The sequence below is a fragment of the Gorilla gorilla genome, chromosome 5 (assembly GCF_029281585.2).
Source record: "Gorilla gorilla gorilla isolate KB3781 chromosome 5, NHGRI_mGorGor1-v2.1_pri, whole genome shotgun sequence".
NCBI classification, from domain to species: domain Eukaryota; kingdom Metazoa; phylum Chordata; class Mammalia; order Primates; family Hominidae; genus Gorilla; species Gorilla gorilla.
In genome coordinates, this window is record NC_073229.2 from 190330486 (window position 1) to 190355143 (window position 24658).

The following is a 24658-nucleotide window of genomic DNA, read 5'->3' on the forward strand; positions in this document are numbered from 1 at the left end:
ATAGAAAGCACACTTCCTGAGCATTGCCCACGTGCTGGGCACGGAGCACAGGCTGAAAGCAAACAGCACAGCCAGTGCCTGCCAGAGTTTGCAGGGTTGGGGGCTGGGAAGACAGGGACAGAGCGAAGGGAATAATATATAAGTCAGTACATAACTACAAGTTGTAATATGTGCTGGGAAGGAAAATTACACCATGTAATCATAGATCACAATAAAGCCGCGTGTTTGGGGTTGGGATGGAAAATAGGAAGAGAAGATCTCTTTGACGTGACGTTTCTGGTAGAGCCTCAAAACAGTATGAACCGCAGCCAGGAGAGAGGTGAGGGAAAGGAGGACCTAGGTGGAAGGAACAGCATGTGAGGTTGCTCAGGACAGAAAGAGCCTTCTGGAGACTGAGAGACAGGGAGGTGCACAAGGCAGCAAGGGAAGGAAAGGAGCAGATAACATGGGGCCTTGGGATCGACACTCAGACTTGGGTTTATCCTAAGGCAGTGGGTGGTCATCAAAGAGTTTTAAGCAAGAAGGGGACAATTTGCTCTCTCTTTTGCAAAAGGCCAGCAGTTTCCCTTCTCCCCTAGCCATGCAATCCATCCCACACTACCTTTGCAAGCTTTTAGAAGGACAGTAAACTGAGAATGCATGGCTGTCTCCTGGCCCTGCACCAAAATCTAGAAAATGAGAAAACACCTTTTTAAAAAAATGTTTAATTATGGCTGCACTCAAAGGGGGAGACTGTGAGGACTCTGGAGAGGCAAAGCCAGTGGGAATGAGAAAGGAATCAGAGGATGGGGAACCATGGGGGAGTTGGAGGGGGTGAAGGGAGACCAACAGGGAAGCTGTTGGTGTGGTGGAGATCCTTCACAAAACCCACCTTCCTGTCTGCGCCCAAACAATTAGAGCCCAACACAGGCCATGCATTTCCCAGGCTCCTTTGCCGTTAGATGTGGCCAGCATGGGTTACCTTTGCTTGAATAATGGGAGTGAAGTTGCTGTGCCCCTGCCCAAGCCCAGTTGTCTGTTGTACCCTCCTTCCTCTCCTTGCAGCCTGGTAAGCCAGGACAAGTGCAGCCTTGGAAACCCGGGCTCCCAGGACTCAGGACTGTAACGCAGGCAAGAACTCCCTTTGTCATTGAGTCACTTTATTGTGGGGTCACTCGTTACAGCAGCAGAGCCGTTCTTGCTGACTAAAGAGAGCAGAGGAGCAGCCAGGCCTGCATCCTCCTCACCCCCAGTGGTGCATTCATGGCAGGAACCTGGAATAACCACTGTGTCTAGGCTCAAGTGTGCTCAGGGCAGAGCTCCCAGTGGTGAGTGATGCTCAGAATGGAGAACCCGTCTGCGGAGACCCCCCAGCTGGGTAGCACATCTCATTCACCCAGCGCTGGCTATGTGATTTGCAGGGTCCAGTGCAAAATGAAAATGCAGGGCCCCTTATTCAAAAATTATTCAGAATTTCAAAAAGGTGACAGCCAAGTAATAAGCAAGCCCGAGACACTACTGAGTAAAAGTTCCTAAGAGACCACACAGGCCAAGGCCCAGGACACAGGCCTGTCCCACCCTCTACTATCCTGAAACAATGAGCTCCTGCCTGTGCAGCTGCCCCATCCCCCAGCAGGCTGCACCCAGGAGCCTGTGAATGTCCATGGCCTCAGCTGCAAAGAGGAGCCCTGAATCCAGGTTCACAGTCATTGGAGGAGCACCACCAGTATGACAGGAGGGACCAAAAACCCCCCTCCAAAAAGCATAACTCACTCAGGGGAAAAGGGAGACAGCAGAGCAACCTCCCCAGGACTCTAGGATGGGATCAAAGCCACTAAAAAAAAAAAAAAAAAAAAAAAAAGAAGTAAAACTCACTGCAGGAGAGCCTTAGTTAATTTCTACCCTGAATTTTTATAAATTGTGAGCAAGCTGGTTTAAATGACTCTGAGTTCCCATAAGCAATATTCCTTAATATAAAATCATAAACTAGAACAGGTTCCTTAGAGTAGACAGAAAGATGGCCCCAGGATGTCCATGTCCTAATCCCCACAGCCTGTGACTGTCACCTGACATTACAAAGGGGATTTTTGCGGATGTCAAGGGCATGGAGCTTGAGATGGAGAGGCCAACCTAAATGATCCAGGTGAGCCTGCCCAATTTAATCGTGTGAATCCTGAAAAGAGGAATTCCTTCCTCAGCTGTTCAGAGGGAGAGGGAGCCTGGCAGGCTCTGACCATGGAGGAAGGGGCTGTGAGCAGAGGAATGCAGGCAGGGGCCAGGAGAGGGATTCCCCGAGAGCCTGCAGGGGAACAGAGCCCGCCCACAACTTCATTTCAGTTTACACTTCTGACCTGCAGAACTGTAAGACCATAAATCATAGATTTTTGCAGTTCTAAGCTACCACATTTGTAGTAATTTATTACAGCAGCAATAGAAAACTAATACACTTAGGTTAGCAGTAACCAAAAACACTGAAATTACTTTTCTTCACAAAATCCATTCTATGTTCGGCAGTGCACGTGGTGAGGCACTATCGAAGGGAAGAGCCAAATGATGTAAGAATGTAGTCTGCTCCCCCAAATTCTCAAATAGACAGGGTGATCTTTTTAAAAGATGTAAATGAGCAAGAGAACTCTAGTGGTTTTTGGTATCTTATCTCACTTTGTTTTTAAGGAGGCAGAGGGTCCATTTCAAGCTGGGGGTGCCTGAGGGTGCTGACACCATGCCTGGGGGTGCTGTTCCCAGAAGGCAATTTGAAGAGGAAACCTGGGTGAAGCATCTGTGCTAACAGACATTCATGTTTGTTTGTTTGTTTTGTTTTGTTGTGGTTATATATATGTGTGTGTGTGTGTACACACATATATATGTACATATATATAAAATATATATATATAAATTTTCCATTGTCGCCACCTTTAAGGATACAATTCAGTGGCATTGATTAAATTCATGACGTTGTGATATGAGCGCCATGGTCTATTTCCAACACTTTTCATCATCCCCAACAGAACAATATTCTACCTATCGAACAATAACTCCCGACACCCCTCCCCCAGCTCCTTGCAACCACCACTCTACTTCCTGTCTCTATGAATTTGTCTACTCCAGGGACTTCCTGTAAGTGGGATCCTGCAGGGTTTGTCCTTCTGTGACTGGCTCGTTTCACTGAGCACAATGTTCTTATCCAGGTTGCGGCACGGGTCAGTGCTCCCTTCCTTAAGGCTGACGCTCCATTGCATGGATGCACCATGTTTTGTGTATTCCTTCATCGGTTGAGGGGCACTGGGCTGGTCCCTCCTCTTGACTATGGTGAATACTGGCTATGGCTGTTGTGAATCCTGGTGCACAAGCATCAGACATTCCCGTTTTTAGTTCCAGGGACATGGGGTGCCTTCTGCCCCAGGGGGTTTGAAAGCTCCATGTCCCTGGGACATTATGAATGGCACATCTCCCTCCCCAAGTGGATGTAGTGTAGCGGGATTGGTGGGGGAAGTTTAGGCACTGGCTGATTAAAATGTTTATAGAATGACTTATGGACTTGGAATTGCGAGGGTTGGACGTACTTGAGTTTTTTAGTTTTTTTGATGTCCACGTGCCAGACGTGCCACGTGCCATTACTAATTTTTGATAATTAGTAATGGAATTTTAAGGCCTGTTTTTTGTTTATCAGTCTCTCTAATTCCTTCTCGATCTCGCTACATTTCGAGCAGACGTGTAAAAATTTAAGGCTGGAGGGCTGAATCAGGGCTAGCCGATACAATTACTTTTCTAGTGTCCTTAGGGGGACATCTTGCCGGTCATTCTGTTCTGAGACCGTGAGAAAACCACCGGTCTGGAAGCCCAGATGTTCTATGCCGTCCTTGGCTTGTTTTGCCTGGATATCAGAAGCAGCATTTGTGCATGGGTCCAGCAGTGGCATTTGTCCCCGCACCATCTTCGGGGCTGGCCCGGAGCCCAGGTCCTCCTACTGCCCGGGAGCAGTGGCCGCAACTCCAGGCTGAGGCCTGGCTCTGTCCAAGGGGAACCACGCGTGGGTGCGGGCACCGGGCCTTGGATCACACTTGCGCACTCCGAGCACAGCGCATTACTCTTTTTTTCCTGCCCAGATGACTTTAAATAGAAAAATAACCCTGACTCTAGCATGTTCTCAGCCCATGAACAATGGGTATTTGCTGGACAAGCGGCTGCGGGCCCTGTCTGCAGGCAGCTTGGGCCTGTGGGGAGGTTCCCGTGACTGCAACTCCCCGGGGGCTTGGAACACAGGACCCCAGGCTCCCAGCCCTACCTCCTTCCTCGGAGGGAGGGGAGGGCTGTGACCCCCTTCCTGGGGGGCTGTGAACTGCCCCCTCCCAGGTCCCTCCCTCTTTCACTCTCCCCTCGGAGGACTAGGGGTCCACAGGGGCAGGGGGATCACATAGGGTGGCACCCGTCACTACAGAGGGGTGCAGGGTTGCAGTAGCGGGGGCTGGGGTGCCTGGCGGACTCGAAGAGTCGCGGGAGCCGTGCGGGGACGAGTGCAGCGGTGCGTGGGGGTCGTGGGGATGGCGACAGCGGGGGCGGGAGCTGAAAAGGCGCGGGGGTGGCTAAGGGACCCTGCGCAGGAGCTGCCGGCCCTCGCGCGCCCCTCGCGGGCCCCCCGGGCCCCCCGCCCGCCCGCGGCTGCTGCCGTCAGAGCTGCCTGCGTCAATGCTGCTCGGTGACACACACAGCTTTTTTTCTTCTGCTCCTTTTTCTCAATGAGAGGAGCCTAATGGGATTTTTATTATCAGACTCATAAATCAAACCGTTAGGCCGTCACGTCTGGCACGTGGACAACACCCCCAACCCCCGCGGCAAACGGAGAGGGCTAGAGCTGCGTTTTCCCCTTTTCAAGAAAAACTTCAAATATTTTATCTTTATATTTTCAAAATCGCAGTAATGCACAGAGCTCGGCTTGCTGTGGCTGCTGCAGCTCTACATGGATGCAGAGCTGGTCCTCCCGTTCCCTGGAAATGGTTTTGCAAAGTTGTTGGTTTTGCAAACAATACAAGGGTAAAAAATGGGGTTTGCAGGCAAATCGGTTGGTTAGAGGGAACCCACAGATATTTCAAGCTACTGCAACACAAATCGATTAAACATTGTATCAGAGGGGGTTGTGGGCACAGACTTTGGAGCAGCCCTGCCCTGATGCTTGTGCTACTGACACAAAACAAAACCCCAGCTATGAATGCAAATCAAGGAGCAAAGACGTCAGCAACTAAGGCGATCTGGAGCGCCAGGAATCCTGAAAGCTTCTGCATTCTCATGGCTACTTGCATGCAGATTTCTAATAAGATAAATCGGCACTGGTGTATCTAATTAATGGTTGTCCTCCAACAAGCCACTGGATAGCACTTATTAGCCATGGGAGGTAGGAAGCCAGGTTAACCCACAAAGGAATCTCAGTGCAGCCCCTTCCTCATTTTGGTCAGAGACTCAACCAGAGTGTGGAAGCGGAGCAAAGTCAAAAGGGGTCCAGGGACTAAGGCGTTGGGGCAAGGACCCTCAGAGAGGGAGGTCCCAGCTTCCAAAGTTGGACACAGAAAAATATGTTCCACTCTTGGGAATTGCCTCTTGTGCGAAGCCATATATATTGAGGGGGTCGTCTATAGGGAACTGTGAAAGGTCTGCAAGCCCATCATCTGGTCACTCTGAAGCCAGGTCTCCAGAGCTTCCCTGATGAAATTGTCCTGCCTGTGATGGGGGAGTGTTCTCGGAACCTTTGGGACAGCCTCTGCTGGCTCAGATCAAAACTTCACAGAGCTCAAGGCACGGTCTTCAATTAAAAGCCTGGACCACATGTCAGGTGGGCAGAGGGCTACCGCTTTAGGGTAAAGTGGCTACAAGGATAGTGGCCTGATATTTTGTATATATTCATGATCATTTTAATTTCCTCTTCCCAGCCTGTGTTCTGCATTTCCCCAGATGTCTTCAAAGGACATATATGACGCCCAGGAGCAGAGTTGTTGGGTCTGTTCTTTCTAATTCCAGACCTTTCTGGTCTTGAGTCATGGTTTTCTTAGGGTCCAGTGAAAACAGCAGCGCTTGGAGCTGCAGACCCAGGCTGGGAGCTGCCGCGGGGGCGCACGTGTCTGCCTGTAGCCACAGCCTAGCATCATTGCCCTGCGCAGTTGGACGGCTTCCACGCCTCGTCTAGTTCTCACTGCATTCTTAAAGCAGGACAAGTTCTCTGGATTTGTGTGAACTTTTTAAATAAGAGTTAATAAGTCAATGATTGCCAGATGAGAGAGGCAGCTTATGTGTTTTTAAGAAGCACCAAACCCCACCCCCCACCCCCATATTCTTCCATCCCAGCAAAGAAGGAGCCAGGAAGGCACTGCAAGGTGGAAGCGGGGGGGGGGGGGGGGGGCCGGGCAGGGAGGATCCGTGAGAAAAAAGATGAATATTTGCATCTTCACTTGTGTGCCTCATTTGGGGTGACCCATGGGTGCAAAGGATGATGTATTTTATACTGAACATGGTACTGGCAATTTTGGGTGTGCAATGAAAAAGAAATGGGCATGAGCATATCTAGCTTTAAGACACGATTTCGAATATAACTTCCGTCATTCACATCTAGACCCATATTCTGATATGAGTAATAACTATGCTAAGTAAAAGTAGATTAGGTGCAATAAACATAAGACCTGTATTCCCATGTTGATCGATGGACTTCAGTGGAATACTTCATTTTAGCAACCGATATATTGCATAAATGAGTTAACATTGGTCCCATTGCAAAATGATTTCTTATACAAAATTAGAGAGGCTGACATAAGGAATGCTGCTAGAAAATTATTAGCTCACTTTTTACATCCAAGGGGGTGAAATGATACACTGTGGAAATTTGTACAAATAGAGAAGTGGATGGATGTCGATGTCAGTGGGGAGAAACGGGAGGCCAGGTCCCGTTTTGAGGAGAGGAGATGCGCCCAAGCGGGGGCGGAGGAGCGGGTCGCGCTGCTGACATTCGCCAAGGACAGGATGGGGTGGGCGCCTGCCGGTGGCCGACTCCGCCCCTGCCTCTCCGGGGTGCGAGTCATCAGCGCAGCGGCGGATCCTGGCCCGGGGAGCCACCGGCCCACCCTCGCGCCCAGGAGCCGGACTCGGAGACGTCCACCCGGTGGAGAGACGCGAGGGAGCCGTGCAGACAGGGGCTGCTCCCGTGGAGAGCCCGGGAAGCCTGCGGGGCGCCGGCGGGGTGGGTCCCGGGACAGACCAGTGACCATCCGCGTCCTGCGTAGCGCTGCCCCCAGGAGAGGAAAACCCATCGGAGGTTGTGCTGTGTGCGTTCTCCAAGAGGGAAGCTCAGTATGCGCACTCCATTCGTCCCCTTAAGGAGGACCGCACAGTGTGTGTGTGTGTGTGTGTGTGAGTGCCCGCGCGCGCTCATGTGTGTATGTGCCTGTGTGTGCATGTGTGTATGTGCGTGTGTGCATGTGTGTGTGCATATATGCGTATATGCGTATATGCGTGCGTGTGTGTGGCGCGCGCACATACGTAAGCACACCCCCGGTACATAGAAACTCACAGAAACATACAGTAATCCTGTATAAAGATTATGAGTCTAGAAAACATGTACTGCCCGTCATTTTTCTCGGCTGTCTCTGTGCCTTCTAGATATTTCCGTGTCCTCCGCGCGCTTCGTTTTTATCAGGCTCCTGGATGTGTGCAGGGAGGGAACGCAGGCACGGAACGCAGGCGCGGAAGATGTAATTTGTGCATTAGGAAGCCTCCGCTCAAGCGCCACTGATGTCTGCACCTCCGCGCTTGGCTCTGCTGCAATACATCAGACTGATGGCATGATCACTGCATCTTTGCTGTAATATATATGCACTGCTGGTTAGGAAAATCCTCAGCCATACTGTGACTCCAGCTAGCTAGCTAGTCAATGTATTTTAATTTTATTAATTGAAAGGAAGGACTAAGGAGGGAAAAGAATGCAAAGGAAACATGAAAAGATTTTACAAATTTTTAAATGCTTATTTTTCCAGGTGGAAGGTTGAGACAGTAGGATTAGAGACTTCATGGCTGCAGATGTTGATGCTTTTGCTAAATGAACAGCCAAATTCAGTTCTGTGAAATTGCGTCATATTTCTTTTCCAGAAGACATAAATCTTTTGATTGTTCTACTTCTCTTTGTATATTATTACTGTTTAAAATTTGAGGAAAAAATACTTTAATGTGATGTCAATTCTTAGATTTCATCCCTCTCAATTATTTTTGCAGGGCCTCATCACTGCACTTTCAGTGTGATGACATTTGCTTTTTAGTGTATTGTCTTGTGTTGAGGTCATGAGAGATGTGAATGAGGCAGGAAGATCGTTACAAGTGTACCATAATTAATATTTACATAGTTCTCACGGGTTGGCAGGCAGCCCCCTAGAGTGCTGATTTGCTGGCGAGCTGCTGGGGTCACTCTGCAGGGGCACCGGGCAGGCCTAGAAGTAACTGTAGATTCCACTTTGAGAACTGTCACTGGGCCTGGGTATCCCAATATTAATGCTCTTGCATGAGTAGAAGCAGCAGAATGTCCTGGGACCTCAAGGAGGGTTTGGGGGTGGCAATGCCAACATGGGGAAACCACTGTAGAAGGAGAATGGTGGGGTTCTATCTTGGGACAGCATTAGCACCTGACAGAGAGTGGACGTTATGCCAGTTTGCTAGGGTTGCCCTAACAAAGTCCTACAAAACTGGGAGGCTCAAAACAAAAGAAACATCTTCTCTTACAGTCTGAAGCCTGGAAATCTGAAATGAAGGTGTCAGCAGGGCCAGGCTCCCTCTGAGACCCTGGGTGGATTCCTGCCAGCTTCTTCCAGCTCCTGGTCCTGGCCAGCCATCCTGGCATTACTCGGCTCACAGCTCATCACTAATCCCTGCCTCTGCTGTCAAGGCTGTCTTCTTCCTGAGTGTCTCTATCTCTGACTCTTGTCCTCTTAAGGGGACACCAGTTGTATTGGATTGGGACCTGCCCAAATGACCTCACCTTAACTTGATTGCATCTGCAGAGACCTTATTTTATAAAGAAGGTCATATGGACAGGTGCCCACCTTTTCAAAGGACACAACTGGACCCACAACAGATGTTTTGGGATTGTGCCTCTGCCTCAGTCAATGAGGAACTTGTCCTGAGTTTCTCAAAAGAGGTGATGAAGAGTAACAGAGGGAACTGGGCCAGAGTTTCCACACCGTCCGGCATTACAGTGTTCCGTGGCTGATGGCATTAGCAGGTCGGCATTAGCAGCTGGAGGGAAAGCTGACCGGAGCCAGGACTGGAGGGGCGTCGACAGGGCAGATTTATGGTGGTGAGGGTGGTGGCTCTCAGGCCGCCGAGAAAAACACCAGGAGCTGCAGGGCCCATGCCAGGGAAAGGAAGGGATGTTGTCGGTCTTTAGGGCCTAGTGTTCCCCCAGATGGGGACCCCAGCCCACTGCTTTTCTTGTACCCGTTTCTCCTGTCCTTCTTCAGTGACGAGGTCTGGGGAAGCAAGAATGGACGTCCACATAATGAAGCACCAAATTAATGGAAGGGATTGTGGATTTACCGAACCTTTCATTACAGCCCTATGTGTGATGCATTGTGTCGGGACTTCACGGGTAGCTACGATGGGTGTTAGCTTATAACAATAACTCACAGTTAAAGCACAGCCGGGCCAGTGATTTCCAGCTGTATTCCACAGGATCCTAGCGCTCAAACCAAAATACTGCAAAACTGAGGGAACACTGTCAAAAATAAACATTTTGTCTTCTTCATTTCTGTATATTTGCTGTGTGTGTAAATGTTGTAAGGGGTTTCCTTTGGGGAAATGATTGAACAAATTAAATAATACATTTATTAATTCAACAAATATGTGGGCCGGGCACAGTGGCTCACGCCTGTAATCCCAGCTATTTGGGAGGCCGAGGTGGGTGGATCACCTGAGGTCAGGAGTTCGAGACCAGCCTGGCCAACATGGTGAGACCCCCATCTCTACCAAAAATACAAAAAATTAACCAGGTGTGGTGGCGCATGCCTGTAATCCCAGCTACTAGGTAGGCTGAGGCAGGAGAATTGCTTGAACCTGGGAGGCAGAGGTTGCAGTGAGCCGAGATTGTGCCACTGCACTCTAGCCTGGGTGACAGAGCAAGACACTATCTCAAAAAAAACAAAAAAATGTAGATCCCTGTGCTTCAGGTACTACTAGGATACATACCCACAAAAGAAATTAATAGTAATTCCTGCAAGTGTGGAACTACCATTCTGTTGGGTAAGCAGCATATAATTAATGACAATAAATGAAAAAAATAGGTACTACGATGATAGAAGGTGACCTATTGCTCTGAGAAAAAGCAAACACAGCAGGATGATGGGAGACTAGGGCCATGAGGGCACGCTCCATGGAGACGAGGCATTCAGCAGAGTTGGAACTGGTGAAGGAGTTTGTAATGTGGTGTCTGTGTAAAGAAGGTTCTGGGCCGAGGGATGAGCTGCTGTGATGGCTTGATGGTGAGAGTATGCCCAGCGTGTTGGAGAAACAGCAAGGAGGCCAGAGCGGCCGAGGCAGAGGGGGCAAGAAGTAGAGGCCAGCACCTGAGGCAGACAGCAAGCCCTGCAGGTGCTTCCAAGGATTTTGGATTTTACTCTGAGTGAAACGGAGGGCCAGCCATTCCTTGGTGGTGCAAAGCATGACATGGTATGACACACATTATAGAAGGATGTCTCTGACCACAGGGAGGAAAATGGACTGGAGGGGCAGGTGGGAAGCAGGGAGACCCAGGAGGAGGCTACTGAAGGAAACCAAGCGAGGCATGATGTTTGCTCAGAGCAAGGCGGTAACAGTGGGAATGGTAAAATGATGTCATATTCTGAGTCTATTTTGAAGGTGAAGCTAATGGGATGTCCTCTGGCACATCATGAAATAGAGGAGTCAGGAATGACTTTGAAGAAATGAAAGCTAAGCTTGAACATTTTTCTAGTCCACTTGGGCAGCTACAACAAATACTTTAGACCAGGTAATTTATAAACAACAGATATTGCTCACAGTTCTGGAGACTGAGAAGTCTATGATCAAGGCACCAGGAGGTTCAAGGTCTGGTAGGGCCTCTTTGCTTCATAGATGATGCCTTGTTGCTCTGTCCTCACATGGCAGATGAAATGGAAGGGAAAAACAGGCTCTCTCAAGCCTCTTTCTAAGGGCATTAACCCCATTATAATCACCTCACAAAGTCCCAACCACTTAATACCATCACTTTGGGGGTTAGGATTTCAACATATGAATTTGAGAGGGACACATACATTCAGACCATAGCAAACATTTTAGCAAGGAACTGAACAATATGAAAAGTAACACACTGCTGGACACAATGGCTGACATTTGTAATCCCAGCGCTTTGGGAGGCTGAAGCAGGAGGATCACTTGAAGGCAGGAGTTTGAGACTAGCCTAGGTAACATTACAGATCCTGTGTCTACAACAATTTTTCTTAAAACTTAGCTGACATGGTGGTGTGTGCCTGTAGTCCCAGCTACTCAGGAGGCTGAGGTGGGAGGATCTCTTGGGCCCAGGATCAAGGTTGCAGTGAGCTATGATTGTGCCACTGCACCCCAGCCTGGACGACAGAGCCAGACACTGTCTCTAAAATAATAAATAAATAATTTTAACAGTAACACATTAATTTGAAAACGAACCAAAAGTCTATTCTAGATTTGGAAAATGCCATAATCAAAAGTAAGAAGCCAGTGGATGAGTCTAAAGTTTAAAGCCAATGCACAGACACAGCGAAGAGAAATTATTCAATAAGAAAGTGTATCAGGATAAACTACTCAGACTAGAACACATAGTGACCAAATATGGGGAATATCACAAAACATAAGAGATATTAAAAGGGTCTAAATTGGTTTACCAAAAATGCCAGAAAAACCGAAATTATCAAATAGGGTAGAGGCAACAATTGAAGAGATAACGGCTAATAATTTCCCAGAACTGATGAAAAACCAACTCACACATTCAGAAAGCCCAGTGAATCTTTAGCAGGATAAATAAAAAGATATCCTGACCTAAACACATCATACAAAAAGAGAGTAGGCAGAGTTGAAAAAAATGAACTATCTCCAAAGAAGAAAACACTGACTGATGAATTCTCAAAAAATGAGAAAGGAAGCCAGAAGACAGAGGACGGACATCGTCAAAGAAGGTGCTGAAATAATGGTCAATACTCAATAATGAAGTGAAAGAAAGACACTGTCATTCAAACAGTGACTGAAATGGTTTATCATCACAGACTCACACTAAGGGACCTTCTAGAAGATGGGACTATGTTATCATTGGAATGTGGCGCCTGAGCTACCTTGTTTGGTACAGACTCCCCCCAGATTTCCACCTTAGCAAGGGAAAGCGACCCTAGATGGAGGCAAAGATGCTGGAAGGTAAAGCAAATAAAGAAATATATGAGTAAGTCTAAGTTAACTTTCACGTCATAGTACAAAAACAATAACGTATTTTGAGTTTAAAATACAGCATTAAAACTCATCAGGATAATACTATGCAAGTTGAGATCAGGGTAAATGAAATTAAAAGTATTGTAAGGTCCATTTGAGTGTCTGGGCAAGGATAAAGCTATTGATTAGCATAAGGGTGTGATTAGATATGGATGCATTCTGTCTTATCATAAGGAACACCTGAAGGTGGAAACCTTTAAGTGGGAAATAGGGGTAATTTCAATTTGCTTTCAAAGGCATCCACCCAGAAGTATTATTTAAATATTACCCCATGCATCCTTAAGCACTCTCAGACTAAAGGATGCTGTTGTCAGGTTGCAATAAAAAATCTTGTTTAGAACGATTCTTTTTCTGTAGTTGGGTTTTGACGGCATTGGCCGGTTCCACAGTACATGGGACAATGTTATCATTGGAAAGTGGGGCATGAGCTACCTTGTTTGGTACAGACTCCTCCCACATTTCCAGTAATCATCCTTGATGCAGTCTTTCCCCAGTATCTCAGTAGTTGCATATGATATTGTAGTCTTACGCACCTAAATTGCTCCTTTATAAGAAGCCCCATAATGTGCCAATGTTTATTTGTAAAATACTGAACATCTGCTTCTGTTGGGCTTTTCTTTCAGCAACTCTTCAGAGAATTCCGTTTGGCCTTTTTAAACTTAACTTTTTATGTTTTATATATAGATGCCACCACCAGAGTTTTGGTGATTTCATTGCTCTATTACCTAGTGCATCTCTGCAAATAACATTCTCTGACTTTAGCATTTTACCACTGATTTGGCTACAAAACTGATGACAGCATATGAAAAGATCATACTTCCAAATAAAGCTGTGAAACTTTTGGCCTTTATTTCTTTAGAATCACTTTCATCAATATCGTTACATTTACACTATACTACCACATTTAGGAAAGATTCACTGGACTTGATAACTAACAAACAACAACAACAAAAGGCTAGCAAACCTGGTTCTACCATCAATACATTAGGGAAAAAAAGAAGAAATACGAATTTTACTTCTCTAATCTAGATAATAATATTAAAGTATAAATTTAAAAATTTGGCTTGGTTAATGTGATGGTTAATATTGAGTGTCAACTTGATTGAATTGAAGGATGCAAACTATTGTTCCTGAGTGTGTCTGCTGCCCGCTGCCAAAGGAAATTAACATTTGAATAAGTGGACTGAGAAAGGCAGACCCACCCTCAATCTATTCGAGCCAGCATGGCTAGAATAAAGCTTACTGGCTGAGTCTTCCAGCCTTCATCTTTCTCCGGTGCTGGACGCTTCCTGCCCTCGAACATCAGACTCCAAGTTCTTCAGCTTTTGGACTCTAGGACTTACACAAGTGGTTTGCCAGGGACCCTTGAGCCTTTGGCCACAGACTGAAGGCTGCGCTGTGGTCTTCCCTACTTTTGAGGTTTTGGGACTTGGACTGATCCACCACTGGCTTCCTTACTCCTCAACTTGCAGATGGCCTACGGTGGGACTTTACCTTATGATGGTGTGAGTCAATTCTTCTTAATAAACTCCCTTTCACATATACATATGTCCTATTAGTCCTGTCCCTCTAGAGAACCCTGACTAATACAATTAAGATTAAAGTGATTGTAAAAATAAAAGTTATAAGAGAAAATAAATGCTCAAATATTCTTAGATTTTTATATACTATTTAGTTACTGTTGACTGATTAACCTTAAAATATCATACACAGTACGTGTTTCTATTGCACATGATCAGTTCACAACTAGGAAGCTAGGCTAAAAAATAACTTATCAGAGATATTAGGGACTGCACAATGCATGGGTGACATATTTCACAGTTCAATTCCAGGTAAGTTAATTGCCTACTTAAAGAACCCAATAACCTTCAGAAGAGCAAAACAGAATCCAGAGCTGAAGGAACATATTATCTATATCTGGTTTTGATGATGTGTTGAACAGAGCAGAGAAAAACTTCAATGCAAGCATTGTAAACAAGTTCACGGAATTAAAACAAAATGTAAAATCAGTGAAGTAACAGACAATCTCAACATAGAAATGGAAACTATTAACAACAGAAATCCTAGGACTGACAAGAATGATAACTAAAATAAAATTAAAACAGCACACTAGAAATGACAGAAAAAAAACCCCAATGAATTTAAAGAAAAATCATTAGAAATTATCCAACCTGAAGAACAGTCATAAAAGACTGAAGATAAATGGATAAAGTTCCAGGGATTCATGGGACAAAATCAAACGTACTTAGGTATGATTGTATTCCCAGAAAAAGCAGACAAATACAAAATGGTTAAAAAAATTACTGGAAAATATAATAGCCAAAAACTTCTTAGATTTGAGAAAGCAAAACAAAACATTAAATCGTACATCCAAGAAGCACACCAAACCCCAAGTAAGAGAAACGCAGCTTACAAAGATGTGTGGTAATCAAACTGCTGAAAGAAAAAGCCAAAGAGAAAATATTAAATTAGCAAGGGTAAATAACCCATCACGTACAGTGGGAAAATAATACAGTCAATGACTAACTTCTCATCAGAAATAAGGGAGGCCAGAAGACATTGGAATAACTTATTCTAAGGGTTGAAATAAAATACAGACTACTAAGAATTGCATATATAATGAAACTCTCCATCAAACATGAAGGTGAAAAAAAGACATTTCTAAATAAATAAAAACTGAGAGGATTTGCTAATAGAATACCAATGGTATAACAAATTCTAGAATAAATTACTCAGGCTAAAATGAAATAACACCAGATGATAATCATTAAGTAAATATAAAAGATAAGAACGGTGTGTCTGTTTACGAGCATGTGTTTCTCTTCATTTCTTTGAAAGACATATATTTAAAAAGCAGTTAATCACTGTATTGTTAAGGTTATAAAGTGGATAGAGGCTTTATATATGACAACATTAGCACAAAGGAGGTAGTAGGGATTCTACTATATTGGCACAAAGTTTCTATATTTTACTAGAACAAGGTCAATGTGAAATTAGAGGCTATTTGATTTACGCAAATTGCATATTTTAATCCCTAGAAAAAGTACTAAAATAATAACACAAAATATAGAAAAATTTCAATAAATGTATTAAGATTATATATTACAAATGATGTTTAACACACACACAAAAATAGGAAAAGCAAAACTCAATGAGATAGACCAAAAACAAATAGCAAAATGGCAGATCTAAATACAAACATATTAATTATTGCATTAAATGTAAATGGCCTAAATACTCTAGTCAAATGGCAGAGATTATCAGACTGGCTATAATAGGAAGATCCAATTGTATGTGTTCTACAAGAGATGCACTTCAAATTTAAACACACACACACACACACAGAGAGAGATTAGAAAAAGACACACCATGTAAACAGTAAGCGTAAAAAAGCTGGAATGACAACATTAAAGCCAGACAATATAGAATATAAAACTAGGACTATTCTTAGAGATTATAAAATAAACAAACAGGAGTAGAAGTCAATTTAGCCAAACTGGTTCTTTGAAAAAAAATCACGTGAAAGTGATAAACATTTACCTAAACTGATGAAAGAGAAGGAAAATAATTAAGATATTATCAATACCAGAAATGAAAAAGGAGTACCACTACAGATTCTACAGACATTAAAAGGATGACAAAGGCATGTTATAAACAACCCTACACAAACAAATTTGATGATTTTTATAAAGTAGAAAAATTCTTTGAAAGACATAAATAATCAAAGTTGACACTAACATTTATTCTGTGACATGTTAGGAACAATTTCCAGGTACAAATAACAAAATAAAAGGACAACTTGTGAGAATTTCAAGTTCTCAAATAAATGAACTAAAAATTAAGCATGAGGTAGAAGATTCGAATAGATCTATAACATGTAAGTTGAATTAATTATTTAAAATCTTTCCACAAAGAAAAGTCTGATTCTGAATGGCTTCGTCATTCATTCTATCAAACAATTAAGAAAGAAATAATAGCACTTTTATATAGCTCTTGTATAAAACCGAAGAGAAAGGAACACTTCTAATACCAATAGTGTGAGTCCTCTCTCTCTCACTTTCACACTCAAACACAAACACTCAAACACTATCATATACTAAATATTAGTATATTTCTTGACTATAGGTGCAAAATCCTTTAAAAATAATAAGCACTTCCAATTTCTGGTCTGATGTGTAAGTAGCTTAGAAATCCTAACAACAAATAAAGAACTGAACAAATTGAAAAATCAACAATTCTTCTTAGGTCCATCAGAGAATTTAAGTGAAATTGCAGGGCAATTTGCTTCCCCACAGTTTGGAGAGATAGACAAATGTATACAGAAATCACAACTTACTGGAGCGGAAACTTCATGGGAACTAGTGCTGTTAAGAAAAACTGTATTATTAATGAGATGCTGGAGGTTCGCTGTGGACAAGTATGAGAGTTAAGAACTCCAGGGGAGACAGTCATAGAGGGCCTTCACACTTTAGTGAGTTTTATCTCTAGGGGTCCCACCAGGTCATCACAATGAATATTGGAGAAATATTGCCCCATGCAGGTGGAGGGAAAATGTAATCCTTTTGTAACATACCAGAGCCTTCTCTTTTTCTCAAAAAGGCCTGCCCTCAGGAGAAACTATTTAATCAGAGCATAACCTTTTGGCATTTTATCAGAGCCTACCCTACCTTGGGAGAGAAACATATGCAACTCCAGCCCCCACCAGTACCCTGTCCCACATAAGGGGAGTTACTAAGAAATACTGGTAAACCTTACTGTCCATGGCACAGGCTCACTAAAAAACAGACCTAATCATAGGACTATAGAATATTTCCCCTCTCCCTACACCTTACCACCTCATTACTAAAAGCCTATTTACTGTTGTTCCTTTTACCTAGTACATCATATTCACCTTTTAACAAAAAACTAGAAAACATACTAAAAGGCAAAAAAAACACAATTTGTAGAAATTGAACTAGAGTCTTATGTTGCAGGTATGTTGGGATTATCAGATAATAGACATGCCTTGCAAGAAATGTTTCTCTCAGAAAACATGATTGTCTACTTAGAAAATTCTACGATGTTGACAAAAAAAATCTTCTGGACCTAATAAGTGACTATTTCAAAGCTGTAGGTTACTTGTATTTTGAGAGCCCCCAGCTAAATTGGGGTTCCAGGGCATCTGGAAACCGTGCCCTAATGGGAAATGAAGGGGAACTGGACATAGCGTTTTCAGGGTGCCTTTCACATGGCACTGTTACCTGGTGGAGAGCCTAATGCCCAGCTGTTCCGCCCGTTACTAACGGGATCCCTCACGTGGGAAGCTTGTTTATACTGGCAAACGCCCTGTGGCTCTTGTCTGACCAGTGTCCAGTTTATGCCTGCCCTGGGCTCTTGTCTGATTAGTGTCCAGTTGCTCTGGTACCGGAAGCCTAACCTTCTGTTCTCCCCGGTGTCCAGGGAAAACCCCAGCCTCGGGCAGCCCCGAGTGCTTTCTTCAGATGGAAGGTGCAAACTCAATTCACCACCACAATAAGAAACTAGTTCAAAGAGTTTACTTACAGATCCTGGGCACGGAGGATGTAATGAGTCCAGAGTGCAGTCCTCCATCCCCAGGTCACTCCAGGAAGGAATGGAGGGCCAGGCAGAGAGAAAGGAAAGCCTGTGGCAATCAGCAGTGTCTATAAGGGAATAGGGTGTGGATCACTTTAAGATTACTGGCAAATGCCTGATTAGTTTGTTTAAAGGAAACAGCGGGAAAGTGGGAGCCCAGTCTGCTAGGCAGGAGAGATGCCTCTAAGTTCTCATCTCCGGCCACTGGCTTAAGCCATTTGGGTGTGGTATAGAACGGAAACTGTGCTGAGTCCTTCCTCTGGATGAGAAAGTTAAATTTGCATTCAAAATGGATGCCAAGGAAACATAAAAATTGTAAGAATTCATTACAATCTGGTCAATATAAGAAATCAAATGCATTTTTATATACTAACAGTGAACATTTGGAAAATGAAATTTTTAAAAATCCATGATTACAATAGCAAAAAAAAGAAAAGCGTGCAAAAATGTGCAAGACTTGAACACTGAAAATTACAGACTACTTCTGAGAGGACTCAAAGAATACCTCCATTTATATGTATGGTTTTGGATTGGTAAATTCAATATTGACATGATAATTCTCCTATACTGGTCAAAACAATTCCAATCCAACTCCCAGCATACTTTTTTGGAAATTGACAAATCAATTCTAAAGTGTATGTGAGTATGCAAGGGACCTGGAGAAACAGAGCAGTTTTCAAAAAAAAGAACGAAGTTGAAAAACTTATAATACCTGATTTTAAGACACGTAGTAAAGCAACAATAAACAAGATAATGTGGTACTGGTATAAGGATAGACACATAAATCAATGGAACAGAATTAATAATTTATAAATTGTGATGGTTAATATTAGGTGTCAATTTGACTAGATGGAAGATGCCTAGGTGGCTGGTAAAGTGGTGTTTCTGGGTGTGTCTGTGAGGATGCTGCCAGAGGAGACTGACATTTGAGTCAGTGAACTGGGAGAGGTAGACCCACCCTCAGTGTGGGTGGGCACCTTCCAACTGGCTGCCAGCGCAGCTAGAACAAAGCAGGCAGAAGAAGGTGGAATAAGTTGGCTTGCTGAGTCTTCTGGCCTTCATCTTTCTCCCCTGCTGGATGCTTCCTTCCATTCCTTCTGCCCTTGGACATCAGACTCCAGGTTCTTCAGCCTTTGGACTCTTAGATTTACACCAGTGGTTTGCCAGGGGTTCTCTGGCCTTCAGCCACAGACTGAAGTCTGCACTGTTGTCTTCCCTGCTTTTGAGGCTTTTGGACTTGAACTGGGCCACTACTGGCTTCCTACCTCCTCAGCTTGCAGACAGCTTATCATGATGCTTCGCCTTGTGATCGCATGAGCCAATTCTCCCTAATAAACTCCCTTTCATGTATATATATATATATATATATATATATATATATATATATATATGGATATATATATAAGGATATATATAAGGATAGATATATATAAGGATATATATATAAGGATATATATATAAGGATATATATATATAAGGATATATATATAAGGATATATATATATAAGGATATATATATAAGGATATATATATAAGGATATATATATATAAGGATATATATATAAGGATATATATATATAAGGATATATATATATAAGGATATATATATAAGGATATATATATAAGGATATATATATAAGGATATATATAAGGATATATATATATAAGGATATATATAAATAAGGATATATATATAAGGATATATATAAGGATATATATATGAGGATATATATATAAGGATATATATATGAGGATATATATATAAGGATATATATATATAAGGATATATATATATAAGGATATATATATAAGGATATATATATAAGGATATATATATAAGGATATATATATATAAGGATATATATATAAGGATATATATATAAGGATATATATATATAAGGATATATATATAAGGATATATATATATAAGGATATATATATAAGGATATATATATGTAAGGATATATATATAAGGATATATATATGTAAGGATATATATATAAGGATATATATATGTAAGGATATATATATAAGGATATATATATGTAAGGATATATATATAAGGATATATATATGTAAGGATATATATATAAGGATATATATATGTAAGGATATATATATATAAGGATATATATATGTAAGGATATATATATATAAGGATATATATATGTAAGGATATATATATATAAGGATATATATATATAAGGATATATATATATAAGGATATATATATATAAGGATATATATATATAAGGATATATATATATAAGGATATATATATATAAGGATATATATATATAAGGATATATATATATAAGGATATATATATATAAGGATATATATATATAAGGATATATATATATAAGGATATATATATATAAGGATATATATATATAAGGATATATATATATAAGGATATATATATATAAGGATATATATATATAAGGATATATATATATAAGGATATATATATATAAGGATATATATATAAGGATATATATAAGGATATATATATAAGGATATATATATATAAGGATATATATATAAGGATATATATATAAGGATATATATATAAGGATATATATATATAAGGATATATATATAAGGATATATATATATAAGGATATATATATAAGGATATATATATAAGGATATATATATAAGGATATATATATATAAGGATATATATAAGGATATATATATATAAGGATATATATATAAGGATATATATATATAAGGATATATATATAAGGATATATATATATAAGGATATATATATAAGGATATATATATATTAGGGGATATATATATATAAGGATATATATATAAGGATATATATATAAGGATATATATAAGGATATATATATATAAGGATATATATATAAGGATATATATATATAAGGATATATATATAAGGATATATATATATTAGGGGATATATATATATATATATATATATATATATAATGGTTTTGTCCCTCTGGAGAACCCTGACTAATACATAAACAAACTCATATTTAACATGGTGCATTTATTTTGAACAAAGAGGGCAAGATAATTCAACAAGTAACAGAAAATCTTTTCAATACATGATTCTAGATTAAATAAATACCTGTATAAAAAAAAACATAGACTCTTACCTTAAACCATACACAGAAATTAATTACTAATGGATCATAGACTTAAATGTAAGAACTAAAACCATAAAACATCTGGAAGGAAACAAAAGAAAATCTTCACAATCTTTAGGTAGATAATTATTTCTTAGGACAGAAAAAGCACAAATCATAGAAGAAAAATGGAAAATTGAACTTTACCAAAATTTTAAGCATTTGCTTATCATGTAACACTGTTAAGAAAATAAAATGCAAGCCAAAGACTGAAAAAAATGCTTGTAAAACATAAATCTGACAAAGTAGGAAAGTACTTGAGAAATTACATATTAGGTTGGTGCAAAAGTAATTGCGGTTTTTGCCATGACTTTCAATAGAAAAACCACAATTACTTTTGCACTTACCTATATCCAGATTGTAGAAAGAACAATTAAATAATGATAAGACAAACAACTGAGCAAAAGATTTCAGTGGAATCCATAAAAAAAGATATTTGGACTATTAACATTCACATCAAAAGATGCTCAACGTGGTGATCAGAACAGCTCAAAGCAAATATACCATGAAATAACACTACACACTCACTGGCATAAAGTCAAAAAGACTGTCAATACCAAATATTGATGAGGATGCTGAGCTATTAGGACCTTCACACGGTGCATGTGAGAATGGAAAACCATACAGACACTTTGGAAAACAGTGTAGCAATTTATTTTAAAATTAAACATACATTATTTACACAGCCCAGCAGTTCCACTTCTAAAGAAATTAAAACATGTTTCTGCCCAAAGACTTATATGTGTTAATAACAGCATTACTCATAAAAGCCAAAAAAAGATATAATTCAAATGTGTATCAGCTATTAAATGGATAAATAAGACTGTGGTAAATCCATTCAATGGAATGTTAATTTGGTATATATATAAAACAGTTCTATATATATTTATATTTATATATTTTATATTTTTATTATCTATATATTGTATTTATTTATAAATTTATATTTTATAAATTTATATATTATATCTATATATAAATATATAATATATAAATTATATACAAATTTATCCACTGATCCACCTACTGTTGTGTTGGTTTCACTTCTTGAACATTTCATACTAATATAGAAGACATTCTCTTGTGACTAACTTCTTCCAGTAACTATGATGATTTTGAGATTCATTCATACTGCTGTGGTTATCACTGTTTTTTATATATATAAATATATATAAATAAAATATATAAATTATGTTTATAAATTTATATATTTTATTTATGTATAAATATATATTTAATATAGTTACATTATGTAAATATATTTATGTACATTATATATATATTGAATATATTTACGTATAAATATATACTTAATATATTATATATGCTATATATATTAAATATGTATTTTTATATATTATATATTATATATATTTTTATATATTTATATGTAATTTATATAAACATATGTATCTATATGATTTATATTATATTATATAAATATATATTATATATAATATAAATATATATGTTTATATGAATATATATTTATAAAATATATATTTATATGAATATATATTTATAAAATATATATTTATATGGATATATATTTATAAAATGTATATTTATATGAATATATATTTATAAAATATATATTTATATGAATATATATTTATAAACATATATTTATATGAATATATATTTATAAATATATATTTATATGAATATATATTTATAAATATATATTTATATAAAATATAAATATATACTTTAATATAAATATATATTTATATTAATTTATATAAAATATAAATATATACATTAATATAAAGATATATTTATATATAATTTATATTTATATATAATTTATATACATTTTATATTTATATATAATTCATATTTATATATAATTTATATTTATGTATAATTATATATAAATTATATATAATTTATATATAATTATATATAATTTATATTTATATATAACTAATATATAAAATTTGTATAAAATTATATATAATGTATATATAATTTATATATATTATATATAAGTATATAATTATATATTATGCATTATATTACATATAAATGTACAAATAAAATATGTATTTATAAATATATAAATGTATATATTTATAAATATATACATTTTTTAATTTAATATTTATTTATATTAACAAAGAAATAAAATAATATATTTATATATAATGTATAATATATGTTATATATCATATAATTTATACATTATATATATTTATATAATGTGTAAATAAATATAATATATTATATAATTATAATAATATATAAATATATAACATATATATTATATAATTATAATAATATATAAATATATAACATATATATTATATATAATTTATATATAAATATACATCTATATAAATACGTAAATAAAATATATATTTACAAATATATAAATTTATAAACATAATTTATATATTTTATTTATATATAAATTTATATATTTATATATATATAAAACAGTGATAACCACAACAGTATGAATGAATCTCAAAAACATAGTCACTAGAAGAAGCTAGACACAAGAGAACGTCCTCTATATTAGCAGGAAATGTTCAAGAAGTGAAATCAACACAACAGTAGGTGGATCAGTGGTGGCCTGGAGCCTGGTGAGGGTCGTGACTGCAGGGAGGCATGACGTCACTGCAATGCTGTGCACATTTCCCAAAACTCATGAGACTGTACACTAAGCATGGGGAAGCTCCACAACCTGTAAATTATTTTTCAATAAAGCTATTTTAAAAATACTTCCCACAAAGAAAACTTCAGGCCCAAAAGACTCCAACAGTGAAGTTTATCAAATATTTCGGGGAAAAAATAACACCAATATACCGTAAACTTTTTCAGAAAATAGGAGACTAGCATACGCTCCTATGACCCAGCAATTCCACTCCTTGGTATTTCCCCAGGAGAAATGAAAGCACATGTACAGTTACATGTTTGCAGCAGCTTCCTTCATAATCAGCCCCAAAGTAGAATCAACCCAAGTGTCCGTGAAGGGGTGTGGTCCCTGCATATAGTGGAACACCAGTCAGCTTCCACTGCGATCAGGAGCAAATTGCTTATAAACACGACATTATGGACATCTTAGTTTAGGCTGCTGTAATAGAAATACCATAGACCAGGGGACTTAAACAACACACGTTTATTTGTCACAGTTCTGGAACTGGAAATCCAAGATTAAGGTGCTTGCAGATTCAATGTTTGGTAAGCGCTGTTTCCTGGATTTCTGACAGCCACCATCTTATTATTTTCTTGCAGGATGGACAGTAGAGGGAGGGAGAGAGAGAAAGAGAGAGAGAGAGAGAAATAGGGGGAGAGGGAGGCAGATGGGGAAGGAGTGAGGTGGGGGACAGGGAGAGGGAGAAGGAGACCTTGTGACTCCTCCCCTTTTACATTTCATCCCCAAGACCTAGTTACCTCCCGAAGGCTCCACCACCTGATAA

The 24658-nt window shown here is 39.4% G+C and overlaps 1 protein-coding gene across 1 annotated transcript in view; it reads left to right on the plus strand.

Moving 5' to 3' along the window:
• The first annotated feature begins 17698 nt into the window (after positions 1 to 17698).
• Positions 17699 to 24658, plus strand: part of LOC101130026 (glyceraldehyde-3-phosphate dehydrogenase-like) — a 49303-nt gene continuing 42343 nt past the window's right edge. The window contains exon 1 of the mRNA XM_055391032.2: positions 17699 to 17958. Coding sequence (XP_055247007.2) covers positions 17699 to 17958 — 260 coding nt within the window. The remainder of the gene's footprint in view (positions 17959 to 24658) is intronic.